Source organism: Mesoplodon bidens (genome assembly GCF_964165515.1).
Source record: "Mesoplodon bidens genome assembly, chromosome: 7".
NCBI lineage: Eukaryota > Metazoa > Chordata > Mammalia > Artiodactyla > Ziphiidae > Mesoplodon > Mesoplodon bidens.
Window position 1 is genome coordinate 47,750,560 of NC_138164.1, and position 19,806 is coordinate 47,770,365.

The 19,806-nt window shown below is 49.2% G+C and overlaps 1 protein-coding gene across 9 annotated transcripts in view; it reads left to right on the top strand.

Annotated features, from left to right (window-relative positions):
- Positions 1 to 19,806, top strand: part of PLEKHA7 (pleckstrin homology domain containing A7) — a 214,534-nt gene that overhangs the window by 163,805 nt on the left and 30,923 nt on the right. For all 9 annotated transcript variants that reach the window (XM_081240244.1, XM_081240245.1, XM_081240247.1 and 6 more), the window contains 4 exons: positions 752 to 1,222; positions 10,491 to 11,013; positions 11,776 to 11,862; positions 14,476 to 14,529. In XM_081240244.1, the coding sequence (XP_081096370.1) occupies positions 752 to 1,222; positions 10,491 to 11,013; positions 11,776 to 11,862; positions 14,476 to 14,529 (1,135 nt within the window). The remainder of the gene's footprint in view (positions 1 to 751; positions 1,223 to 10,490; positions 11,014 to 11,775; positions 11,863 to 14,475; positions 14,530 to 19,806) is intronic.

The following is a 19,806-nucleotide window of genomic DNA, read 5'->3' on the forward strand; positions in this document are numbered from 1 at the left end:
CCACATGTCGCAGAGCGGCTGGGCCCGTGAGCCATGGCCGCTGAGCCTGCGTGTCCAGAGCCTGTGCTCCGCAATGGGAGAGGCCACAGCAGTGAGAGGCCCGTGTACCACAAAAAAAGAAAAAAGAAAAAAAAAAAGATTGCTGTGCCAATTCTCTACTCACCATCTTGGAAGAATGTTAATTATGCTGCTAATTGTACTTTGGGCTGTGCTGGATGCCAGTGGGAGAGACCCTGGGCTCAGGAGCCTTCTATCCAAGCTGACCTGCCCCTGACAGACAGGTGGACAAACAGCAAAAGGGAAAGGCATGAGAATACCACATGTACCATTTATTTGTTCATTGGTATTTATAGAGCTCCTATTCTGTACTGTTATTTCATGGAAGGTCTGGGCATACAATGAATGGCCAGCTGGGCCTCTGGCCTGAAGGAACTCATAGTCTACTTGGGCGCTAGATGAGTAAACATGCAGTTATGGCCCAGTGTGATAGTGGGGTCAGCTGAGATCCTGATCTAGACTGGGGGGGTGTGTGTGTATGGTGGCTTCCTGGAGGAGGTGACGTTTAAGCCAGATCCCAGAGGAGTAGAAGTTAGGCCAGCAGAGTAAGGGAATAGGTATGAAAGGAGCTCCAGGCAGAGGGAAGAGCCCATGCAAAGGCCTGGAGGTAATTGGAGTGTTAAGTGTATCCTTTGGGGAGTCTTGGCTGGGGGTTCCAGTCTGGATCGGGCTGAACGTGCTGCTGTCATTGCAGGGACATGGAGAAGGTGGAGCGGCAGGCGGTCCCCCAGGCCAACCACACAGAGTCCTGTCGAGAATGTGGCCGCATGGGACCCGGACATGCAAGGGATTGTTCTCATCGCAACCATGAGGATTCCTTTGGATTCGAGAGGCGGGAGCAGGAGGAAGACCGGTACCGCTCCCAGAGGGACCCACTGGAGGGCAAGCGGGACAGGAGCAAGGCCAGGTCCCCATACTCGCCCGCTGAAGAGGATGCCTTGTTCGTGGATTTACCCTGTGGCCCGAGAGGCCAGCAGGCTCAGCCCCAAAGGGCAGAGAGGAACGGTGTGCTGCCTGGCACATCTGGCCCAGGAGAGCAGAACGGGACTGGCGGGTACCAGCGGGCCTTTCCTTCCAGGACCAACGCTGAGAAGCACAGCCAGAGGAAGAGCAGCCTGGCGCACGTGGAGCAGTGGGCAAAGGCCCAGAAGGTGGACGGCAGGAGGTCAGTAATGGACTCAGGATCACTGCCGCTAATGAGCATAAAAATGTCATAAGAGTAGCTATCACTTACCCAGCACATGCTGGTACATGCCGGCCTTAAACTCTACCTCTGTTATCTCCATAAATCCCTGCAACAGCCTTGCAAGGAGGGGCGATAGCCTCAATTTATAAACAAAGAAATTGGGGCTTGGAGAAGTGAGGGAACCTGCCCAGGGCACACAGATAAGCAGCAAAGGCAGAGTTTAGACTCAGTCCGTGAGCCTCCCATGTGCACACGAGATTATATCGGGGGTAGGGGTTTCCCATTCCCCAGGGAGCGTGCCTTGAGACTGTCGGCATGTACACAGTAACTGATCTTCTCCTCTTGCTTAGCTACTTCTCTGCATCCGGGAAATATTTGTAGCAGCTAGAGTAAATACAGATCCATGTTTAATTCCAGGCACGTAGAGAAGTGCTCAGGCACTGTTGACATTAAGCTTTATTATACCCATTCCTTCAAGAAGTGGTTTTAATTATTTAGAGGGAATGCATCTCTTGCTATTTGCAAAGCACTATCTGTATTTTATTATAATTTTATTTTATTTTATTTTATTTTATTTTTTTGTGGTACGTGGGCCTCTCGCTGTTGTGGCCTCTCCAGTTGGGGAGCACAGGCTCCGGACACACAGGCCCAGCGGCCACGGCTCACAGGCCCAGCCGCTCCACGGCATGTGGGATCTTCCCGGACCGGGGCACGAACCCGTGTCCCCTGCATCGGCAGGCGGACTCTCAACCACTGCGCCACCAGGGAAGCCCCTATTTTATTATAATTTTAGATTAATTAGGACACATTTGTGAATGTGAAGAATTCAGGATCACTCAGCTTCCACATTGTCCTTAGAAGCCACTGTGTGTTGTCTTCACTTTGAAGACAGCAAATCTCCCTCGCCATCCTCAGGCTTCTAAAACAAACCTCAGACTGGAGACGAGATAGTAAAGTCATGGTGCATTCAGAAAGCCCGCCAAGGGCTGGAGGGGCCACAGTGGATGTGTCAGAGCTCAGGCCAAGTCTGCCACAGGCCTGATACACATGCTTTAAAGTGCCACTCTCCATTCTCCCTGCTGTGAGGCCCACACTTTCCACTGTGGGGTCTGGAGGCGGTGGTGCTCCAAGGGGAATAGGCTAGGCCTCTTTTTAGGTGGGTGGGGCTGTTGTGAATATGTGGGTGTCGTATGCATGTGTGGGTTGTGTAGCTTCTTTAATCTGGTCCAGGTGGGCTATTGTGAGGTTAGGTGGTGGAGAACTCACTGGGAGTTAATGGAAACTCCCTAAGCAGTTGGTAGACATTGTTGTGGGTCAGACTAGGAGAAGGAAGGCCCTTTGTGTTGTAGCTAAGATACCTTCCCATTCCCTCCTGGGACAGACCAGGTGTCAGTTCTGTTTGATCAGATTTTGTGTTTTATTGAAAATAGCTACTGCCCAAAAACACAGAGGAGGGAAGCTGCTATTCTTGGTGCTGGGCTAGGTGGACCTCCTAGGAGGTAGTTCTAAGTGACCTTACTGCTGAGTGAGATTGGAAAGCTGGCAGGGGTTGTATCGTGCAGGTCCTCATAGTCTAAGGTAAGGAATTTGGATTTTATTTGAAAAAGCAATAGGGAGAGCCACTGGAAGGTTTTAAACAGGTAAATGATGTGATCTGATTCACAAAGAAGATAAGAGCCTAGGGGAGAGGCTGTTGCAGTAGTCCAGCATGGTGCCAATGGAAATAGAAAGAAATAGGTTTGAGGTACATTTTGCAGGTTGAAACAGAAAAGCTTGTCAGTGAATTGGATGTGCAGGATGAGAGAAAGGGAAGAGGAACAAGGATGACCCCTTAAATGTTGACTTAACATCCGGGTGGTTGCTGAGATGGGGAAGGCTTAGGAACAAGTTTTGGGGGCAAATCGGGGTTTCCATTTTGGGGACTTTTAAGTCTGAGAAACCTATTAACTATCCAGTGAGGGAGGTGTTAGGTTAGGCACTTGGATATGGATTGTGGTGTGGAGGTTTGACATTTGGTTGGACATGCTGATTGGGAGCAATCAGTGCATAAGTGGTATCCCAGCTTGGATGTTAGCAACAGAAGGGGAATCCAGTAGAGGAGACAGTGTGTCAGAGAGAAGCTACTCGTGATAAGTTAGCTGTTTCCTTTTATATGTATTGATAGCAACTCTTAGGAACTGAAGTCGGTATGGGGCTGACTAGGGCAGGTAAAAGCAGGAGAAACCAGAAATAGAAGCAGATAGAAAGGGCATGAGTTTGGCCCTGATAAGCCTGTGCTTCCTGCTGAAGAGTCTGGATTTAATCTTGAAGGCCCATGAAAGCCATTGATGGACTTAAAACAGGAGCATGGCATGATAGTTTCTAATATTTAGGAGGGTGGTTTGAAGGGTGTCGGCAGGGAAGAGGCCTCAGGAGATTTTTCAGACTAGATATTCCTTACCTCATCTCAGTTCTCACACAGCAGGTCCATGAATATGGTGAAGAAATTTCCCAGGCTCTTCTGATGTACCCCACCCAAAATGAGAATGGCAGTTTTAATTACCCCTTGTTTAAAAAACTTTTTTAAATTAAAGTAATACCTGTATATAATTTTAAGAATTTAAGTAGTATGACCCCATCCATCCCTATTCCTGATTCCACCACCTTTGAGGCAACCACTTTCAATTCTTTTAGTAGTTTTATGTATTTATCTCTATATTTCCAAATAAGATAACTAAAGAAACAGCAGTACGTTTTCAGTTTTAGTTATCTATCGACATTCTACTCTAGATGATAAAGATTCAAGTCTCTTATTCCCCCCCCACCTTTCCTTTCCAAAGACACACTTAGCCTTATCCCAGCTTCATAATATAGTTATAGCATAATTTTTGTTTAGATCACTAGTCAGTTTTTACATTATTGTATAATGTGAAGTATAAATATTCACAGCTGGGCCATGTAGTATACAATAATTAAATTTCATTTGTGGTACAATTTTTTATTTTCTGGTATTGATAATTTTCAGGCTTATAGCTTGCTTAGTTTTCTCTGTAGCCATTATTAATTCATCACCAAATTCATAGCTAGATGTGTAAATCTCTCTTTGCTCAGTACCCTCAAATAATCAGTAATCTACTTACAGGGTAAAACACCCAAATAAGACCAATGGGTAAATCCTGAAAAATAAATGTCCTCCTATTTTATTTCAGAAACCTAGATCTACTCCCCAAAGACCAGCCACTATATTAAAAACAAAACAAAACAAAAATCCATGTTCTTCATCTTGCTTTGTTCCACTTAATATATCAATAAATATATCGATAGATATTTTAAGATATCTTGGCTATCTGTATCAGCACATATAGACATATTATTAATTTGAAATGGTCAGAGTATTGCATTGTATGCATCTGCAGTGATCTTTATACAATTTCCCTATTGATGGATAATTAGGTTGGTTATAAACATTTGCTATTACAGACTATGCTGCAGTGAATATCCATGCTTAATTGTCTTTGCAAACAAGTGCAGGTACACTTGAAGAACAAATTACTTGAAGTGGAATAACTAGGTCAGAGGATATATGTGATTTTAATTTTGATTGATATTACAAAATTGACCTTCAACAATGCTGTTTGAGTTTATACCCCACCAAGTGTCCCTGTTTCCCCACCCCACATCATCTCTGAAAACTACTATTTTAGGTTAACTGCTTGCTCTGGTGACCATATAGAAGATGGTTAAATGGAGAAGAGTCTGGAAAGAACATGACCAAGTGTGAGGTGGTCATATTTTGGGTAGGAGGCGAGGAAGACCTAAACAAAAGTGGTAAAGATGGTGAGGATTGTGAGGAGGGGATGGATAGGATACCTAGACCTTGAGATTGGGTAGGTATAGGGCTTGGGAAACTGATTCATCCAGGGCTGGAAGGTGAGGAGGGCCACAGGTGGAGTTGAGGTTAACATTCAAGTTTGATTTGGTTAATAGGTGCATGTGGCGCTGTGCACAAGATGTGAGCATGGGAGAAAGAAATGAGCTTGAAGAGGAATGTGGTACCTGTGGAGTGGCCAGGTGGAGATAAGCAGTAAGTTATAGGGAATGTGGGTTCAGCTTAGGGAGAGATTTGGAAGTCATTGCCCTAGAGGTGGTAACTGATGCCCTGGCAGTAGTCAAAATCACTGAGGGTTGAACGCTTAGAGCAGTGGTTCTTTTTTTTTTTTTTTTTTTTTTGCGGTGTGCGGGCTTCTCACTGTTGTGGCCTCTCCCGTTGCGGAGCACAGGCTCCGGATGCGCAGGCTCAGCGGCCATGGCTCACGGGCCCAGCTGCTCCGCGGCATGTGGGATCCTCCCAGACCAGGGCACGAACCCGTGTCCCCTGTATCGGCAGGCGGACTCTCAACCACTGTGCCACCAGGGAAGCCCTAGAGCAGTGGTTCTTAATCGTGGCCGCACAATTTGGTCATTTGAGGCCCTGCTCAAGAGATTTTGCCTTATTTGGTCTGGGGCAAGGTGAGGGCATCAGTCTGTTTTAAAAGCTCTCCAGGTGGAGGGAGACGCAAGAGGGAAGAGATATGGGAACATATGTATATGTATAACTGATTCACTTTGTTATAAAGCAGAAACTAACACACCATTGTGAAGCAATTATACTCCAATGAAGATGTAAAAAAAAATAATAATAAATAAATAAAAGCTCTCCAGGTGATACCAGTATATGAGAGAGGTTTGACATTTACTGAGGCCTGGGTCCCATGCTGGAGAATCTGATTCTGATGATCCGAATTTCAGCCTGGACATCAGGAGTTTTCAAAACCCCCCCTACCCCTGGTGACTGTAGCATGTAATCAGGGTTGAGAATAACTAGCTTAGAACAATAGCAGAGGGCCAAAGGCAGAACCCTGAGGATCTCCAGTCCAAGGGGGTGGGCAAAAGCAGAGTCTGCATAAAGAAGTCTAGCAGAAGATGGAGGAGGAAAACCGGAGTGTGGTGAGGGAAGTTTCATTTGGAAGGAGTCCAGTTGGCAGCATGAGACTGCTCCCTGGATGTGGTGCCTTCTGAGGAGGCTGGGTACCACGGAAGGAGAATCTGGAATGTCAGGGTCTCTCTGCTGGTCTCATGCTCAGTAGCAGAGACCTTTGGTTCCACTGAGCTTCTTGATGGGCTTAGATGAGTAGACCTTCTTAATAGAACTAGAATTTTGAAGTTAAGTCAGGAGGCAGAGTAATGCGAGGGGAAGGCCAAAGGGAACCAGAAGGAAGGCGTGGCCATTGAGAAACGCTTCGTGGCAGGGGTGCAGAAAGGACTTTGCAAAGCTGTACCGCTGGTGTAAGTTGTACGTTATGTAAGTTATAAGCTGTGGTTGTGAAATGTCTCTACATAACTCTGGCAGCCCACAGACCTACGTTATTCTGCTACACATAATGGGGGCTGGGGGCACATGGGAAGCTAAAGGATGAGAAGTCAACTGCAAGGAGATAAGAGGTGGTTGGGGAAGGCGTCGGACTGTCCCTAGAACGTGAGGGGGGGAGTTTGAGCCCTTCTTATCTAAGGGGCAGGGAGACATTAGGTCTAAATGAAAACAGTTTGTTGGCCTTGGAGGTCATTGAGCACTCAGTAAGAGGAATCTCAGTCTAATGACAGAAGTAGTTCTCAGGGGGCTGAAAAGTAAACGTGAGGGATTGAAGACGACCCTTTGAGAAGAAAGCTGTCTGCCTCTGCGTAAGCAGAGTGCTCAACGGATCGTTCACCTGTAGCTGGGAAGGACTGCGTATTGCATATCAGAGTTATCTTTTTTTTTTTTCCTTAAAGATGTGTTTGTAATCTCTTACAGTCAAGTAATAAGTAGTTCTGGCTGCTTAATAAAGGAACCTCCTCCTGTTGATAATACAGAAGAGGGATATCCCTGCTCTGTGTATGATTGAGACTGTGCTAATCTCGTTAGATGGAGCACGTTAGACATTGGAAGGAGGGTTATTTGAACTGTTAATATGATCTCATATTCTCAGCTCTAGACCAACACAGGGAATTATTTCTAATTGTTCTTTTAGTACTTGGAGATGTATATTATATTTCACTTTTTTAAACTCCTTTAGAATGATGGTTTGCAACACAGACTGATACACCCTTAGAATCTTACCACATTCAATGAGGTTGTTTCGAAATTCTAGCCTTCCATTTTTTCCCTGGTGTTTAAAGTAATGCATACTTGTAAAATAAAATGGCAGGGGTGTCGAGTCAGGGGTGCAAACATTACCACGAGGAACAGAGTAAAACGTGGAAGTCCTGCACAGCCGATGTGGAAGCTCAGGTGAGGGCTGCCTGCTGCATAAGTAATTGGTTATAAAACTTGATTTCACGTTTCGATATGACCATTTTATAGGGGCTATATCAGCATATATAGGTGCCTTTTGGAAAGGGAGCCCCCAGTGGCACAGAGCGGGATTTGAGGGCAGGAGACCTCGAGGCTTCTTTTGGATAAAGCTGGGGTTGGGGGCCAGCAAATGGATCTGCTCTTAGGACAGAGCTGCTCTGCGCGTTCCTGCCTGCTCCCGGGTGACCTTTACCTCACCTTACAACGCTACCTCCTGTGTCCCTCCCTCCACCATCCGTTGGTTACTGTGGTTTGGCCGCTGGCACCAGGACTCACCATTGCCCTGGGGTCTTTGGGGTCACCCCCAAATGGCCAGCTCTGGGGGCATGGCCAGCAGTGCATAAGCAGAGGGCACAGGCTAGAGGATAAGCTGAGGGCTTTGGGGCACTGCCCTGGCGGCGGTGGGCTCTGACCATCTGAACCCCACAGGCAGGCATGGGGAGTGGGCTGCAGAGCCAGACTGAAGGGGTGTATAGAGCGAGCATGGCTGGGACGTGCTTTACATCGTTTGCATTTTGCTTCAGGCAGAGTGAGCCATGGTTAGTAAAGTCATGAACTCCCCGGGGGAAGCCCCCAGCCTGGTTTCTGCCATTGCCACCACTGCTGTTTGAGGGTTCAGGCACTGCCCTTCCTCAGAGACACAGTCCCCTCTGACTCTGGGAAATCCATAGCAAACCCTGCCACCTGGTGGCAAGGAGACAAGCTGGGCAAGCTGAAGAGATCTTAAAATTACCGCCCGTAATTGCAAAGATAAGATAAAAAGGGAGAAGAAAGTCACCATTTTTTGAATGACAACTACTTTTAGTCCTCACAACAATCTATTAAATGGTTCTTAGTGGCCCCATTTTACCGTAAGGAGAGTGATACAATGAGTTTAAAAACAATTAGAACAGCACTTCTCAAACATCAACCACCTGGAGGGCTTGTTAAACCACAGGTGGCTGGGCCCCACCCCCAGGGTTCCTGATTTCAGGTGGGGCCTGATAACCTGCATTTCTGACAAGCTCCCAGGTGGTGCTGATGCTGCTGGACTACACTTGGAGCTTAGAACAAGGTCTGGTGAGTGCTGCTGTATAAAGATTTGTTAGATAAAATTGATAGGTAAAGGCAGAGTCAGGATTCCAGCCCAGGCCTGACTCCAGAACCTGTCCGTTTTACATCCTGCTGCCTCTCAGGTTAGACTTTTAAAACTTAATAAAACTGTAGTTGGCCCTTGCTGAATTTTTCTTTCAGAAAATAAGATGGCTGGTCGGTAGTAGTTTTCACCATCCCATCCAGCTTTTGTGTGCCGGAGTATTTGTTGAAGGGCTGGTTATGTGTCAGCACTTTCTCAGACCGCGGACATCACCGCAGAATGTAAGACAGAGTTGCTGCCCCGCAAGGATTTACAGCTTGGCTGGGGAAGAGACAGCTTACGAGTAGGAAAAGGTTACATCAATACAGGACCTTGGAAAAGTTACGGACTGTACAGTAACTAGGTCAGAGCAGGGCAGGAACCCTGAGGGCCGTGGCATTGCAGAAGGCCTCTGTGGAAGAGGCATGGGACAGTGTCCTGGAGAATGAGTGAGATTTGGTGATAGGGCAAGGTGAGCCCATACAGGTAGGGGAAGGAGGAACAGTATTATGAGAATAAGGAGAGAGAAGTGGGAAGGGAGCACCCACTGGTGAAGGTACCGCCTGTGTATCAGGCAAGGAGCCTGTGTTCTCTTCCTGTCTCATTTATTTTTCAAGGCAGCCTTAGGAGGCAGGTAGTTCTGTCCTCATGTTATAGGTAAGGAAGCTGAGACTCAGAGCAGTCAGGTAAGCTGCCTAAGGTCACACAGCCAGTGGATTCAGCCGTAGGTCAGACTTCCTCTGCTTTTTCTACTGCAGAAAGTTGTCCAAGTGTGTAGGAGGCCAGGCAATATTAGGGTGAGGCCCTCACACTCAGGCTCCAGCAAGTGCAAGGGTGCACCTGAGAGGGGGGTGCCTCCTTAAATGTTGGACCCTTGACGGCCAACTTGCCCCAATTTGATCCTGGCCCGGGTACGTGGAGCAGTGAGAAAACAGCAGGAAGGGAAGGTAGGTTGAGGTCAGGTGCTGGAGAGCTGTGAGTATCAGGAGAAGGGGGTTAAATTTTATTTCATAAGCATTAGGGAGCCATTGATGGTTTTGGAGCACAGGAGTGATTAGATCCAAGCAGTTGACTCTGTACAGCATGGAAACTAGTTAGGAAGGTCTCAGAGTTGTCTGGGTGGAGGTAGTTAATCAGGATCTGGATTAAAGTAATAGGGCTTCCCTGGTGGCGCAGTGATTGAGAGTCCGCTTGCTGATACAGGGGACACGGGTTCGTGCCCCGGTCCGGGAAGATCCCACATGCCGTGGAGCAGCTGGGCCTGTGAGCTATGGCCGCTGAGCCTGCGCGTCCGGAGCCTGTGCTCCGCAACGGGAGAGGCCACAACAGTGAGAGGCCCACGTACCGCAAAAAAAAAAAAAAAAAAAAGTAATAGGGAAAGAAAAGAACTGATGCCAGCCACTTCCTTTAAGAACCTCCAGGACTTGGTGCTGGGGAACGTCTTGGTGACCGTGAGACATCTCCTAGAGATGTGCACACCTGATGGAAAAGCTGACTGATGGCAAGAGAGAGAGAGGCAGGTTTAATCATGCTGCACTTGGAGTGGGGCAGCCAAGTCGTCCTGGTAGGGGGGTTGACACTCCAAGGTTGATGGATAAAGTGGTTTAGGAATCCTCTGCAAAGGGAAGAAGTGACTGAAGTCCTGGGTGTCTGCGTTGATTGTTCTTTGGGGTTCGTACAGAGCTCCCTCACGTGCCTGGCTTTGTGGCTTTGCCTAGCTGTGTTTCCAGAAGCCCAGCAGACCCCTTGCTGGTCCTCTTACCTGTCCTCTCCTTTCTCCTCAGCCTGCCCCTGGACCAGACCCTTCCTCGCCAGGGTCCCAGCCAATCCCTGTCCTTCCCAGAAAACTACCAGACTCTTCCCAAGAGCAGCCGACGCCCCTCAGGGGGCTCTTCACCCCCTCCCCGCAACCTGCCGAGTGACTACAAGTACGCGCAGGACCGAGCCAGCCACCTGAAGATGTCGAGTGAGGAGCGCCGGGCACACCGGGATGGCACCGTGTGGCAGCTCTACGAGTGGCAGCAGCGCCAGCAGTTCCGGCACGGCAGCCCCACGGCGCCCGTCTGTGCCGGCTCCCCAGAGCTCACCGACCAGGGCCGAAGCAGGAGCATGCTAGAGGTGCCCCGCTCCATCTCCGTGCCTCCATCTCCCTCGGACATCCCTCCCCTGGGACCCCTGAGGGCCTTCCCACCCCGGCGGCCACACACGCCAGCAGAGCGGGTCACTGTGAAGCCCCCGGACCAGAGAAGGAGTGTGGACATCTCGCTGAGCGGTTCTCCCAGGAAGGCGTGGGGCCACACCCCCAAGGTGAGACTCCCGAGGCTCTGCCAGACTGCTGGAGCCCAGCAGTAGGGCGTTAGGAGCCTCACATGGTTTGAACACAAACTTGAGCAATGTAGGATAATGATAGGTAACACTTACATAGTACTGTACTTCAGTGCTGGGTGTAGCGCTAAAGGCTTTAATTCTTACAACACCCCGATGAGGTAGGTGCTATTATTTCAGGTTTTCCCCGCTATCTGAAGGTAGAGTGTTCCTATGAAACCTTTAGTAAGCCAAAGTGGCATAAAGCAAAGAAGCAACTACATTTTCTGTGAAAGTGAAAATCGCCTTTGGATTTTGGTTATCAAAAACGGGGGCTAAAGGTAGGTCTTTTGTAAAATCAAAGTGGCATAAAGCGAACTTTTGTAAAGCAGGGGATACCCATGTGCCCATTTCACACATGAGAACTCTTAGGCATTAAGGGATGAAGTTACTTGCACATGGTCACACAACTAGAAGTCTGCTTCCTTGCAGCTTGGAAGGCAGGGAAAGATGTCTGTGTTTAACTAGTTCAATTATTTATAATAACCTGACTTACGTTTTAAATCCGGAGAGGCTCTCACAGTTTGTCATCGTCATAACCTGGTGAGAAAGATGTGTATCCTAATTTGACAGATGAAGAGCCTGAGGCTGAGGGAGGTGCCATGCCCTGTGCTTGGCTGCCCTGGTAGTGAGTGGCAGAGGCTCTGGCCCCCGCCCCCCTCCACACCCGGCTCTCGGTGTGACTTCATGTCTCCCCTCCTGCAGAACTCCTCTCATGTGGACCGACGCTCCATGCCCTCCATGGGTTACATGACCCACACTGTCAGTGCTCCCAGTTTACATGGAAAATCGGTAAGCAGCACCTCCTCTCCCCCTCCAGGTGACTGATCTTATCCAGCTTTCAAAGGGCTAATCTCATCAGAGTTCTTCCCTGAGCCAGTCAGATGCAATCCCCATTTTAGAGGTGAGGAAACTGAGGCTCAGAGAAGTCGAATGACTTGCTCAGGCCCATCCCGCTGGCATTGGGACCTCCTGAGGTCAGCGGAAGAGCCTGGTGGGGGGAAGTGGAGGAGACTGTGGTGTTTATTCTCTTTTGGGCAGCATTTAGTCTGCAGCATTTTCCAGCCACCTGCCTTTTTCTCCGGTTAACTCCTCTCCTTTCTTCCTGGTCTTTGCTTTGATTAGTTCACTGTCTTCAAAACTCGAGTCTGGGTGAGGTTGCACTGCTGGTGGCTGTTTCCTGATAAAAACTACTTCCTGCAGCCCCTTCTCTGCCGGTGCCTTTACTTGTCCTAATGACAGAATTAATGCAATAATTACTTAATGGTGTCACATCAATGCTGTGCCGGCACCGGGGTGAAGAGTAATTATAGCGTCGTGCTCCTGCGGTGGCTAATTTCCTCATGATGTGTCTACACACCTGCAGCTGGAGGAGCTCTCACTGCTTCTCACCCGGTTACGGCGGCACCAGGCCAAGTTGGCCAGGGTGCGAAATTTCGCCATCGGCCAGTTACTGCAGCACGAGCTGACCTTTCCCACCTGCCAGGTCAGCGCTGGTGGGCTCTCTCAGGGCTGGGGGCCACCCCGGGGACAGGGGAGTGACATGCTGGCCTGTGCTCCCTCGTGCCCGTGCTCTAGTCTGTCCTGCTATCTGGCTCTCTCCCTTGTTCCTGCCTGTTTGCTTCTGGATGCTACTGCCAGACACTGTGCAGCCGTCATGGGGCCCACGCCCCTGTTGCTGGGGTGGAGGCTGCATGTAGTGTGAGGGGCCTGAACTGTGGCTTCTCTGCCTGTGAGCAATGACTGCAAGGCTGGTGTGTGGCCGTGCCCAAGGGCTGTGCTAGCTGTCATCCTGTTGCCACCTTGGGTACTCCTTGGGATGCTGAGAGGTGTGTGTCAGCCTGGAGGGAGAAGGCATGGTGCCCTCTCATCTGGACAGTGCCCTGCTGACTGTCAGAGCGTCTTCACACCCCTTATCCCAGTGAATTTCACAGTAGCCTGGGAGAGGTTAGGTAGGACAGGTGGGAAAGTGGCTTCCCCAGGATCCCTCAGCTAGTGGCCTGCAGGCTGGAGCCAGATTCCAGGTCCTGTCTGGCACAGTGTTCTAAACTGTTTCCGAGACATGAAGGGTTGCAGGCAAGCTCCTCGAGGAGTAGCCAGACAGTCGTTCTCCTGGGCATCCCGAGCATCTTAAAGAAGATGCTGGTCCACACGAGCCTGGTCCCCCGAGCTGCACAGAAGTAGGCAGAGGACAGATGAGGAGGTTGAGAGAATTGTCACTATCCTTACCTGTCCTGTTTTAGTGGGACCTGAGAGATACAGGAAATGTATTTGGAAAAATGAATATAAGGGAGCACGTGCAAAACCCTAATTTGTGAATTTGGGTGATTTTTAATAACATTTCTCTGTCCCTCTTACTGCGGGACTGGGCTGATTGTGGAAGTAGGGATGGGTAAAGAGACAGTTTAGGGACAGAAATAAGATCTTGCAAACCACTGGTGTCCCTGGCAGTGGTCCTTCAGGCCTTCTCATGCTTAAAAGCACTGCCTGAACGTTTTGCATTATTTATTTTTGTTTGTTTTACACCAGAGCTCTAAACTTGGACCACCTTCCTAGCCCTGGCTTGCTTTGGCTTGCTGAGAGGCCTCTTCGTTGGCTGAGAAAGTGCCCGGACTGTTTTTCTTAAGCTTTCATAGCCCCTCTCCCTCACAGTTAGCTTCTGTGATCCATTACATAGGAAGCACAAGTTCTAGGAAATCAAAGAGTCTTTTCCTTATTCTCACTGTTTCTGGTAATTATACTGAAGAACTCAACAGACTGTCAGAGATGACACAAGCAGACAGGTCTGCCTGGACCTTCCTTATCTAGCTCCTGACCCAGCCACCTTGGCCCCACGCTCAGCAAACGGAGCCAAAACTTCCAGGAAACCTTCTGCAGCTACTGGTGCTTATCGTTCTGGAACCCAAGGTCAAAAGGGAACCTCCCTGGGTCACCTAGGTCATCTCCATGCCTCTTCCAGGCATCCATCCACACCCATCAGGGGGTCATTTTCCCTCATGCATGTGAAGTGGCCCAGTGCAAAGGTTTGGAGTGTGGCATGTCCTCTTCCAGGTAGACCTCTCTAGTTCTGTCTCAGGAGCTCGCCTCTGCCTCAGCTGCTCTGCTGTCCTGGTCCTCTGGTGGGATGTGTGCTGTCTCCGTCCTCCTCATCAAACTGTCCTCAGCCAATGGGGGGAACAAGCTGGCTTTCCCCACATGGTAGACCTGGGAGATCCACCATGCTGAGAGAGCTCTGAGCTGCACCGAGACATTTGTGCTTCCTCTGTGGCCTGGATGTGTTGGTCTGCTGTGGTCTCTTGTCCCCGAAGCTGCACAGGTGTAAATGAGTCACACGTGAAGCCCTGAGTTGTGGACACCTTTGGTGTTCGTAACTGGCTTTTTTCTCTCTCTCTGCTTCATTTGAAGGCTGACGATACCTACCTCCAGCTGAAGAAAGACCTGGAGTATCTGGACCTAAAGGTGAGTGGCCTCAGGGGTCTTGCTTTCCTGCGACACTTACCTTTCTGAGAGTGTCAGCCTCATTGGAGACCAGCCCCAAAGCCAAAAAGGCCTTGCAGGTCTTACAAATCTAGGTTTCAAATGAAGATGTCTCCTGTCTGAATCAGAAGGGGGATTTTTTTTTTTTGTTTTGGGATTTTTGATTTTTTTCTTTGGTTGCTGTGGCTTTTGGAAATTTCATTTTTAAATTGAATATAATTGACATATAACATTGTATTAGTTCCAGGTGTACAACTTAATGATATTTGTATATATTGGGAAATGATCACAAATCTAATTAACATCCATCACCCTTCTTGGTTACGAATTTTTTTTTCCTTATGATGAGAACTTTTAAGATCTACTCTCTTAGCAGCATTCAAATATGCAATACAGTATTGTTAACTATAGTCACTATGCTGTACATTACATCCTCATGATTTATTTATTTTATAACTGGAAGTTTGTACCTTTTAGAAGAGTCTTATTTCTTGTAGCCTCAGACTCTGGGCTCTTCTCAGTTTCTTGTGAATTCTGCTGTAAGGTCTCTGGCTTACAGAATGAGGGCACGAGATCTTGCTTTCTTCCTGTCCTTGGTTAGAGCCACAAGGTTCCTCCAAATAATAACCAGTTGCTTCTTCAGAGCCTCCAGTGGGGCGGGGATGGGTTTGGTTCACAGGGTGCCACTGATGTGTGTTTTCAGGCACAAGCAGTTTGATGGATTGTCTGGTTTTGTAGTGGAGGGGGAGCAAGTGCCACATGGAATCATGTGGCTCTGAGGGGTACCAGAGCCTCCCATCCCTCCCATCCGTGTTTAGGAGATGAACGTCGGGCCCCTCCCTGTAGGTGATGAAGTTCAGGCTCTAAATCAGCCTCCACAGCACAGACAGCCGGGAAAGCTGCTAGAGAAGTGAGAGGCATTCTGCCTGGAAGAGAGCTGCTATTGTTCTGTTCCCACAGCTCTCTGAAAGCTCCCACTGTGAAAAGCACTTCTTATGCCTGAGCCATGACTTAGACTGAAGGAATGTGACCTTTAATTAACTGCGGGTGTGAGAGGGCGGGCAGAGGGCCCTGCGGGAGGACACCCAGGTGACTGGGGCGGGGGGCATGCCTCCCTCGGTCCCCAGTGTACCTGGCTTGAGATATTTTTAACTTGGGGGTTGTCACCCAGCCTTGTAGAAGCAGGGGTATGAACATTAGGTCCTAAGGCAGCAGAGGAGGGGCCTCCCCACTCTGAGGCAAGATCAAGACCTTTGATTAGGAACCCCTCAGTTAACTTAATGTATCTGGTAATGAGCACTTGTGCTGTATCCAGCTCTGGAGAAGCTAGGGGGGATGGAAGAGAAAAATCGAGGCTCTCTGGCCTTGAGAAACTTCCAGATGTTCTGGGTCGGGGAAAGAAAGCGTCCTGAAATAACACAGACTTTTCTGCAATGAGCGTATAAAGATTTGTCTGGCCCAGTGCTTAGAGCTGAGATAGTGAGGATGACTGTGGCTGCAGTGCTGGGAAGGCTTCTGGAGGAGGTGGCGTGTGTCCAGAGCCTTGAAGAGCCAAGGGTTTAGGTTGGTTGACGTTAAAGGGAAGGGAACTGTGGGAGCCAGGGAGAGCCAGGGTGAGGGTGGTGTGGCTGGAAAAGTGGGGGCAGATTGTCCAGGTTCTGGAGTCTTTCTAGGTTTTAGGAAGGAAGGTGCAGTGAAGAAAAGTCAGACTTGGCTTTCAGACATGAGCAAAACAAGGAGGGTTCTCTCAAAACCAGGACGTTTTCTAGCTTACATGGTATTCAGGTCACGTAGAGCATGAGTGAGTGAGTATGGTAGTCAGGCCTCAGTGCCCAGACGTGGTGGTGTGGGCCAGATGTGCAGCCCAGCCCTCCCTCCTGCACTCTGAACCTGGGTAGGTCCTTCCACCATGCCCACCTCCCCCATCTGACCTGGAGCAGCCCCCGGCCTCCACCTGCCCTGTGTACCACCATGTCCCTGTTCCCCGGCCTTACCATGCCCGGGGCCATGCAGGTGACACAGAAGTATTTGTAGAGCATCCACGATGTACCTAGGCCTGTGGGAGAGGTGTGGCTCACAGCAGCACAGGTGTACCAAAAAACACTCTTCAGAGTGCTTGGTGCATGGTGCGAGGGAACTTAATAAAGTGCCTGAGCCAGAGTAACAGGAAATAGCTGTCTTCTGATTCCTGTTTGTGTGAGATAGCCGACCTCACAGTTGGTCCTGGAGAGAAGATCCAGCTCAGGTTGGTTTTCTTAAAGATTATAGAACTTGAGCTCAATAAAAGGGATTTAGAGAGGGAGAAAAACTGAGGCATAGGGTAGCAGAGTGGAGCCAGGAGTCTGTGTCCTGACTGCCAACAGAAGTGGAATAACAATAGAGGGTAAAATGTGTGTCAGTCACCATGTTTTACTTCTGTTAAATTATGTACCCGCGGCAGTAGCCCTATAAGGGAGGTGGTGTTATCTTTTTTTCACTGACTGAGGCTCAAAGAAGTAAATGACCCTCCCAAGACCATGTAAGTAGTTACCGGGGAGTCAGTTCTTGGGAGCAGCGCTGACTCTGAAGCTGGTGCTCTTAATCACCCTGCCTCCCAGCCGCTCTTACAATGCTGCTTCTACTACTGTGGACCCAAAGGTATTAAGTTTTTTATGGAGCTGAACTGGGGTCCTTCTGCCAGGAAATGTTTATGCTGTGATAGAGACAAGGTTGCATCCTTGGGGTGTTTCACCAGCTAGGAGCCGTATGTGACCAAAACATTAACTAGTGATTGGAAGTTGTCACTGTTTATCTTGAAAAACAGCTGTGTTGATACCAGAATTTCCCTGGTCTCATAGCTGCTACTCCAGTTGCTAAGCTCCTCTTAGAGAACCAGTCCCCCTATAACAGCACCAGCAGGTGAGAGACACTTGGCTTACCAGCAACATGGGTGGGAAAAGATGCTGGGGTTTGTGTTGTGTGTGAGTCATCATTCAGAAAGGCTGACATCACCTTGGCCTCCCTCCAAATCAGGGAGGCAGTGGGCCTGCTCTGCTCAGACCCAGCTGGGGTGTAGAGTTCCCAGATGGACGTTTCACTTCAGGATCCAGACGAGGGAAGGGCTGGAATCAAAGGAGAGGTGATGAGGGGCTGCAAGAACTGTGGCTGAGGAGTGTATCAGGCGGATGCTTTTGTTGGCAGGTATCCGAAACCCAGATCAGCCTGCTGAGCCACAAGGGGAATATACTGGTTCACGTAGCCAGGGCTTGTGTTCCAGGAGCTCAGGCCATGCCACCAACTGTTCCACTTTCCACATGGCCAGGGAAGAAAGGTGGCCACTTGCACACTCAGGTTGGCTTCATCCCAGCCGAGCCTCCCTGTGGAGTGAAGGGTGGGGGATTCCCTGATGGAAAGCAGACTGGACAGGAACAAGAAACACAGCAGCAGGCAGCCCAGCTACAGTGTGGTTGGTTGAAGGAGGAAGGGGCAATGCAGGCAAGACATAGAGACTGTCTATAAAGCTCTAAAATGGCACCATGTGTCTTCCGTGGCTCTGAGGGGCGATTAAGACAAGTGGATCACAGCTATAAGGACAGGTTTTAGTTGAGTAGAAGAAAGACTTCTCTAAAAGGGCCACCACAGGTCACAGTGACCTCCCCATCACTGGGGTGCAGCTGAGGCCAGGTGAGCACTGAGTGGGATGAGCGACTGGATCAGGAAAACCCTCAGGCCCGTTGACTCTTGAGATCCTGTGACGTGCTAGACAAGATGAGCTGCCGCGAGCCCAGTGGGGGTCCCTGAGACGAGGGCCTCGGAAGACACAATTGAATGGGCGGTGTAGCCCAGCCTGGTCGTGGAGATGGCGCCGAGCACAGCCCCGCTGTGACCAGCTTCTTGTGAGAGGTCCCTCCTTGGTCCTTGTGGGGAGAGGTAAGCCTCTCTGGAGAAGGATGGTCTCCCTGCCCCCACCAGGTTGGCACAGAGTCCCCTGCGTCCCTGTCCCAAAGGCCACAGACTTAAGGATCCAGAGCCCATGTCCCCTCCGCCTCCATCAGCTGATGCTTGGGTTCCAGAACCCGTTGGTGGTGTTTGCCCACATGCTGTGGAGCTTGGTCTCCTGAAGTGAGCATTCCTGCTGGGCTGCCAAATGAGCAAATAAAAGCAGACTCCGCTCTCTTAAAAGATGCTCTGTGTTAGTGTTCTCTTTGGAAATGTTTACTTTCCTGGCATTTTACTTGGCAGTGCCAGGGTGGAAAGGATTTCACGCTGATTAAGCACCTGTTCTTGCCTGGCAATTTGGGGGCACCTGTTGTTCATTATCTCACTTAATCCTCTCAGCACCTTTGAGCAAATAAGAATTATTATCCCCACCTTACTAATCAGGAACCCGTGTATCAGAGAGGTAACTTCTGCAAAGCTGAGATTCGAACCCTGTGACTAACTTCACACCTGCCTCCTTTCTTCCGTGTGCCATGTACCTCATCTGCCCTGAAGTTGCATTCGCTGAGTTGTATTTCTGGCATTAATGCTCTGCTCTTCAGAACCCTACACCAGAGCCAGGTCTGAAAAGGGGGTATGAAGTTTCGCTGTTGTTTACGGCTTGAATTGTTTTTATGCATCTGGGAAGCACAGCTGGTAAAGTGAGGTGGGGGGGAGGGCACCTGCAACCACACAGGTGGTGCCTTTTAGGTGGAGCAGATTGACGTCAGCCCCAAAGGGGCTCTTGTCCCTAGTGAGGGACGTCATCAGTGGCTCCAGGTGCCTGGCCTCTGGACTTCTCCTGACAGAGCCTGAGATCTAGGCTTCTCTGTTCGCAGTCTGTTTCCAGTTAGCTTCTGGAACAGAGTTCTTAAGTCATGGTCTGGAACACCATCTATCTCAGAATGATCTGGGAGCTTGATATAAAATTGCAGATCTGGAGGGTTCTGTTGAATTAGAACCACTGGAAATGATGCCCAGAATTCTGTGTTTTTAAAATCAAGCTCTGGGGTGATTCTTGTGCACAGTAAGCGGAGGTCTTTTATTCTGAAGAGAGATTGTTAACGCTGGTTGTGAACTAGAGCAATGAATATGGATGCTTGGGTCTTACCCCTTAGAGACTCTGATTTAACTGGTAATACTCAGGTATTATTCTTGAAGAAAGAAAGACACTCCCTAGGTGTTCTAATGTGTAGGTATGGCTGAGAAACGTGGTTTAAAAGCAATGGTCCTCAAAGTGTGATCCCAGATGAACAGTGTCAGCAATTCCTGGGGCTTTGTTAGAAATGAGCAATCTTGGCT